General features: G+C 35.8%; 1 protein-coding gene across 10 annotated transcripts in view; it reads left to right on the forward strand.

Annotated features, from left to right (window-relative positions):
- The window catches only part of TIA1 (TIA1 cytotoxic granule associated RNA binding protein), a 33193-nt gene extending 29429 nt beyond the window's left edge, over window positions 1-3764 (forward strand). For all 10 annotated transcript variants that reach the window (XM_077766340.1, XM_077766333.1, XM_077766334.1 and 7 more), the window contains one exon: window positions 1078-3764. In XM_077766340.1, coding sequence (XP_077622466.1) covers window positions 1078-1204 — 127 coding nt within the window. In that variant the 3' untranslated portion in view covers window positions 1205-3764. The remainder of the gene's footprint in view (window positions 1-1077) is intronic.
- Window positions 3765-6861: the final 3097 nt, after the last annotated feature.

Here is a 6861-nt window from a genome sequence, read left to right on the forward strand (position 1 = left end):
ATTTAAGAAATATTTAAGAAAATGAGAGCTTAATATTTACTAAGCTTTTTATGTGACTAATGATCATTTAGCCATTCTTGGATACAGTTATTTTTGATGCTAGTTGTTTTATTCATTATGCGTTTTTATCTCTATGCAAAAGGATTTATGCACACATTGTTATATGGATGCCTCTTTATACATCTTGAATTACAAAATTTTATATAAATTTTTGAAAAGCTAAGAATTAAAATACTTCTCAGTTTCTGTTTTAAAAGAATCTTACATTTTGGGGGCGCCTGGCTAGCTCAGCCATTAGAGCATGAGACTCTTAAGCTCAGGGTTGTAAATTCATGCCCATGTTGCATGTAGAGATTACTTAAATAAAAATAAAAAGAGTCTTGTATTTGTAATGTTGAAAAAATTTATGAGCTTACGTATGCTAATAACTGTTTTAATTTCTTCTTTGAATAATAGAAATGCTAGTCCTTATTGTACCAAGTGATTGTTTCTTTCAAGTAATTGTTTGTTCAGTGTATGTCCAACCCAAGTGGGCACTTTTCCTTTTTGAGATTAGAAATGAGTTTTTTCTGAATTCAAAGGGGATAAATGTTTACAGGTAAAGGGTATTTTTTTTTTTGTAGCTGTATTAAACTAACAAATTTAAACTGCATAAATTAAACCTGTGAGGATGCTTGTTGTCTTTTTCTTTAATATTTTCTCTTAATGTTTATTTAGTTTTGAGAGCAATTGGGAGAGAGTAGGGGAGGGGCAGATAGAGAGGGAGAGTCAGAAGATCCAAAGTGGGCTCAGCGCTGACAGCAGAGAGCTCATTGCAGGGCTGGAACTCACAAACCATGAAATCATGACCTGAGCTGAAGTCAGACGCTTAGCTGACTGAGCCACCCTGGTGCCTCAAGATGCTTGTTTTCAAGAAAAAAAGCATTTACCTTTGCTTTCTCTGACATAACCATTATTCTTATATTTGGGCTTAAGAAAAAGTGTATTTCTTTGTATGTGTTATTTCTTCTTGGCATTACATTTTATTTTAATCAGCGGATTTCCTCTCTTCTCTGCTTCTTTCACATTTTCTACCAGTCAGACACAGTCTTCTGCACCATGGATGGGACCCAATTACGGAGTGCAGCCACCTCCAGGACAGAATGGCAGCATGTTGCCTAATCAGCCTGCAGGGTATCGAGTGGCAGGGTATGAAACCCAGTAAAAAAGGACTCCATAATCTAAAGCCAGTGGCTTGAGGCTACAGGGAGTGTAGTGAAGCCGTTGTTTACTTAAAAGATTTATCAAATCAGTCAGTGCAAATGTCAGATACAATGTATTTATTTAAAAGATTCATTTTTTAATCATGAAATTACTTATCATCCACATTGTTTTAAAAAGAAACAAGATGCTGGATGTCTGCCAATTTTTGCCTTCATTACCTTTTTTGATAAAGTTTCTCAGATCCTTGTTTCAAATACAAATGCAGGGATTGCTGCCACTTTTTTAAAATTAAGAGGCAGAAAATTGCACAATGTTGAACTTTTTTCCACTAAAGTAGTGTGCAGTTCTAGTTTGCATTCCTGATATGATTTAAAACATGTAATATAAAGATGTCAAAAAAAAAGAAGAACCAAAACTGTGCAGAGTCTAGAAGTTCTTTGTAATCTTCAGCTTGTGCACAATTCTGTTTTAGAGGTTTTGTTTTTTGTTTTTAAGGCATTGTTTGAACTCTCCCATCTCCACTGTTTTCCCTTGGGGGTTTTTTAATATAAATTATTAGTTTACATCATTTTGTAACTACATTTTCTTCACAAATTTGTCTTGCCTTATTAAAGTTCTGTAAAATATACTTAAATGGAAAAAAATGTTCACTTAGACTGAAAACTTTTCTCAGATGGATTGATAATTGCTTTCATTTTGTGTTTTATATGAGAAGGTGCCTCAAGAATTCCCTCTTGGATTTGTTTAAAAGGATTTTTATCTTCTGTGATAAACTTTGCTGTGTACCAGGAAATATAAAAACAAAAACTTGCTACTAAAGAAAATCTCTGAAATGTGATAAGTTCTTATGAGCCCGTGTTAATTCCATGTGTCAACTTCTACATTTACATGTACTGTTTCATTCTGTAAAATGTTTTAGCAATTTAATATTTTGCACAGTTAGCAAGGTTTGTAGGTCATTTTCTTCTTAAAGGCATCCTGCAGAGTTGACAGGAGATTTTTAAGGTTTTAAGTTGTTTGCATGTGAATATCAAATACACACTTTGGTAGTCTTTGAGTACAAAATCATCTGCTCTTGTTTTTCAAGAATTTTGAGACACAAAGTTGTATGTAAAGAAAGATATTAATTTGCCATTTTCTAGTTAGTATTTACTCAAAAAGAGTGAATCAACAATTTTAATTTGTACAAATGATAGCTGTGAAACTGTAGAATATCCTATTTCGGGCTTGGGGTTCATTGTGAACTTCAAAATTAGCCTGAAGGACCAGCCGGGCAAAGCGTTTTTTAAATGTTCAGAGGCCAAAAGATAAACAAACAAACAAAAAAACCTTAAAATCCTACCTCCTTAAACAGCCTTCAAAGAGGAGAATCCTCAGTGCAATCATTATTTTGATTCTTTTGGTACCTGTTTTCCTGGAGTTCCCAATTTTATTATTTTGGGGTGGCTCCGAGCATTAAGAGGTTTAATCTTTGATGGCATTATTCTAGTTTCGAAATTTCTAGTACATTTCAGAGTGTCTTCAAAGAGTTGTGGGAGATTTTGTTTTGTTTTCAGTGAAAGTCACAAACTTCCTTCTTCCTTGACTCACAAAGGGGAAGAGTCTCCAGGATACATATTTGGATGGTTCCGATGTTTTTAAGACCTTCAGAGAGCTCCTAGCATTTAGCAACAGAAAAAAAGCCTGTGAAATCTTAGTTTCCTGGACTGTCTTTTTCAGGTAGGAGCAAATTAAGGTGGTCTCTAAAGCCAATACTCATGTAAACCAGAGCCCAGGAAAGACAGCCCATAAGTGTGTAATTCTCTGGAGCTCAATTCTATGCAGTTGTACTGATGTTTCTTTAAGTCACTGTGTATTTTTAAGTGTTGATACATTAAAAGTTGCTTTATGGAAGATGAGTAAATTTTTTAAATACTTGGGAATTTTATTTCCTTGTTAAATTCTACAGATCAGGGCATGCAACCAGAAGCAGCTTAAATGAAATAGTCAAAAAAATAAAATATCAGGAAGCTATTTTTAGATTCTTCTGGCTTACGTTTCTATTTTAGAACCCTTGTTATTTTTCTTACTCAAAAATATTTTATTTCCTGTATACCTGTGGACTGCAGGGTAAATTATTTGGGCATAAGTAATTTAAGCAAAAGTATAATTTTTCTTTCATTTTGAGTATCTCAATAATACTTTTTACTAGTCAGTATATTTTCTTATTGCACAAATCGTAAAGTGTATATTGACTACTTTTTGAGAAGAAAGTGGTGTTTCTCAAAAAGTTACTACTGAACAAATCGACATTTTAAGAACATTGCTAACTTTGGTTTAAATCTTACTCCTAGTGTTAAATCATTTAAAGATATTTTAACCTAAAAATCATACTGGTATTAGTATCAGGTAAGGAAATTAAAGTTTTAAAAATGGTTTCATTGTCTGCAATGAAAATTCAGATTTTACTATAAAATACATCTGGTACTGTAAAGAACCTGAAGTGATTCACACTTAATGGGTCATTAATCCAGTATTTGCCCTGACTGTTTGGATATTAAAGTTCCTTTATGTTTTCTATAGCCTGTGGGATCTTCTTGCAGTGATTATTGTGTGTGAAAGATTTTTCTTTTGGTCTAGCCATATTGTTATACTCACTCAGGTATTTGTTAGATTTTTTTTTTTTTATCTTATTCCAGAAACCTTGGTTTTCATTGGGTTACTGTTTAATACCACAAAGAATTGGCATTACATAGATTTGACTCCTTATGTAACCAGGGTCTCATTTTCCTTGTTGATAGTATCTCCCTTTGAAAATGAGTTCCACGTTCCAATTATATTCTCCTGTTTTGTCCCTGTGCTTGCTGGTCTTCTTTTTGTATGTGTTAAAGTTCAGTTGACACTTGAGAAGGCAGTTGGTAGGGACTAGGTTACATATACAAAGAAAGTTACATTCACTAAAGGCTGTGGAGTCCTCTGAGGTTACAGTTAAATCAGAAAAGTAAAGTGTGTTTGTAGGAATTAAAAAGCAAACCCTTTGGGGCGCCCCACTGGTTCAGTCAGTAGAGCATGCGACACTTGATCTCAGGGTCATGAGTTCAAGCCCAATATTGGGTATAGAGATTACTTAAAAAAGAAAACAAAACAACTCTTTGAAAGAGTGATGATTTCCAAAACTAAAATCATTTTTTTTGTAGAGGCTATTGCATTTTTTCCAGTCACTGCATTTTGACTTTTGGGTGTAGAACTGGAAGAACATACGTCCAAAACAACACATTTTAATTTAACAGCCTTAATAAAATGTATATGAATGTCTCTCCGTTGAATAGGATTTTATATTATGGTCTCTAACGCTGGAGGCAGCTGAAACTGTTCTGAAAGTAATTCAACTAAAAAAGCAAGAAGACATCTGACTCAGGATTACTAGGCTAGGAATAAGGATTAAACATGATTTTACTAATACTGTGTAAATGAGATTCATAGCTCCTTATCCTTTTTCAGCTCTAAAAGGTTATATGGTTATATATACCATGCAACATTTGGAGAATCATTATATGGAAAATAGGGACAACTCTTGAAAAAGACAGATGCTGACAATTGAGGGTCCCTACAAAAGCCAACTGGCCACCAATCAATTCCCTTATAGTGGAGATTGCCAATCAGTAAGCCTTGCCCATGTACACAAGTCTTCCAAACAGATGTTCATTCAGTTCTTCTCTTTATTTATTTATTTAATGTCTTTGTATTTGAGACAGAGTGCACAAGCAGAAGGGGGAGGGACGGAGAGAGGGGAACAGAAGATCTGAAGCAAGCTCTTCTGTGCTGACAGCAGGTAACCCGATGTGGGCTCGGACTCACCAACCATGAGATTATGACCTGAGCTGAAGTTGGACACATAACTGACTGAACCACCCAGGTGCCCCTTAAGTTCATTTATTAAGTAATCTGTACACCCAGTGTGGGGCCTGAACTCATGATTCCAAGATCAAAAGTCACATGCTCTTCTAACTGAGCCAGCCAAGTACCCCCAGTGCTTTTAAAGTACTTTTTAGTGGGGGATACCTGGGTGGCTCACTTGGTTGAGCATGCAGCCCAACCAGGTCATGGTCTCACGGTTCCTGTGTTTGAGCCCCGCGTGGGGCTCTGGGCTGACAGTTCAGAGCCTGGAGCCTGCTTCAGATTCTGTCTCCCTCTCTCTGCCCTTCCCCAGCTTGCTCTCTCTCTATCAAAAGTAAATAAACATTAAAAAAAATTTTTAAGTACTTTTTTTTTAATCCATTCATATTGAGGAAGAAGGGAGAATCTCAAGCAGGCTCCATACTCCCAGCAGAGAGCCTGACACAGGGCTCAATCCCATGACTGTGAGATCACAACCTGAGCTGAAACCAAGAATTGGAGGCTCAACAAACTAAGCCAACCAGGTGCCCTCCCGCCCAGTGCTTCAGTTTTAAATAAAGACTGCTAAAGATCACCAGAAATTGAGGGAAAACGTGAAAATCTAAACAAAAAGCAATTCTTACATTACAGAAATCTTCAAAGAAGTATAATAACCTCAGATAAGATACTCTAAGAAATTAGAACAGGATACTAGTAAAATGTCACAAGAAATTAAAATATTTAATAAGAATTTAGTGAGAATATTGGGGGAAAAAAATGTTCTAGGGGCCCCTGTGTGGCTCAGTCGGTTGACCATCCGACTTCGGCTCAGGTCATGATCTCATGGTTCGTGGGTTCAAAGCCCTGCGTCGGGCTCTGTGCTGATAGCTAGCCCAGAGCCTGGAGCCTGTTTCAGATTCTGTGTCTCCCTATCTCTCTGACCCTCCCCTGCTCACGCTGTGTCTCTCTCTGTCTCAGAAATAAATAAAACATTAAAAAAAAAAAAAAAACATGTTCTAGAACAGCAGTCAAAAGTGGAGGGGAAAAAATAAATAGGGATCCATTCAGGAAATTGAAATACAACCAATAGTTGTTCTAGGAAGAGAACTGAGAAAATAAGGCACTGGTTGAAATTTATTAGAAAATGAGATTTCCTTGTTACAGTAATGAGTCTCAGGATCGAAAAACAGCTATTATTAAGTTAGCACAATAAATATTAAAGACCTTTTAGAAGGCATACCACCATGAAATTTTAGGACATGAGACATAAAGAGAATAAAGTTTACCATAGAGCAAAAGAATCAAGAATAATACTCAACAGCAACATTGGAAAGTAGTCCATGGGGTCATGTCTTCAAAAGTTTGAATTCTATATCCCGTGATATTTTATACACATGTGCTGTCATGGGTAACCATAGAATAAAGACATTTTTAGACCTGCAACTTGTCAAAAGATTTTCTTTCCTGAATTCACTGGTTCTCAATTACTAGATAAACTCCATTAAAATGAAAACAAATTTAAAAATATGTGTCTAGGACTGAGATCCAGTGTGGGAATACTGGATAGCAGCCATGAAGTAACTTGGCACTCAGTCTAGATTGATGGCAGAGGGCTCAACTTGATTATCTGATAGGTCGGGCAATGAGATAATTCCAGATTGACCCATCGGTAGAGGATGTGAGAAGACTAATGTTGGAAGAAAATCCTACCAGAAAGGAAATACTCCCTGGGCCAAATACATGTACTAAGATATTTTGGACGTTTTCCTAAATTATATTCCTAAATAATGGTACTATTTCACT

Source organism: Crocuta crocuta, unplaced genomic scaffold (genome assembly GCF_008692635.1).
Source record: "Crocuta crocuta isolate KB4526 unplaced genomic scaffold, BGI_CrCroc_1.0 scaffold113, whole genome shotgun sequence".
NCBI lineage: Eukaryota > Metazoa > Chordata > Mammalia > Carnivora > Hyaenidae > Crocuta > Crocuta crocuta.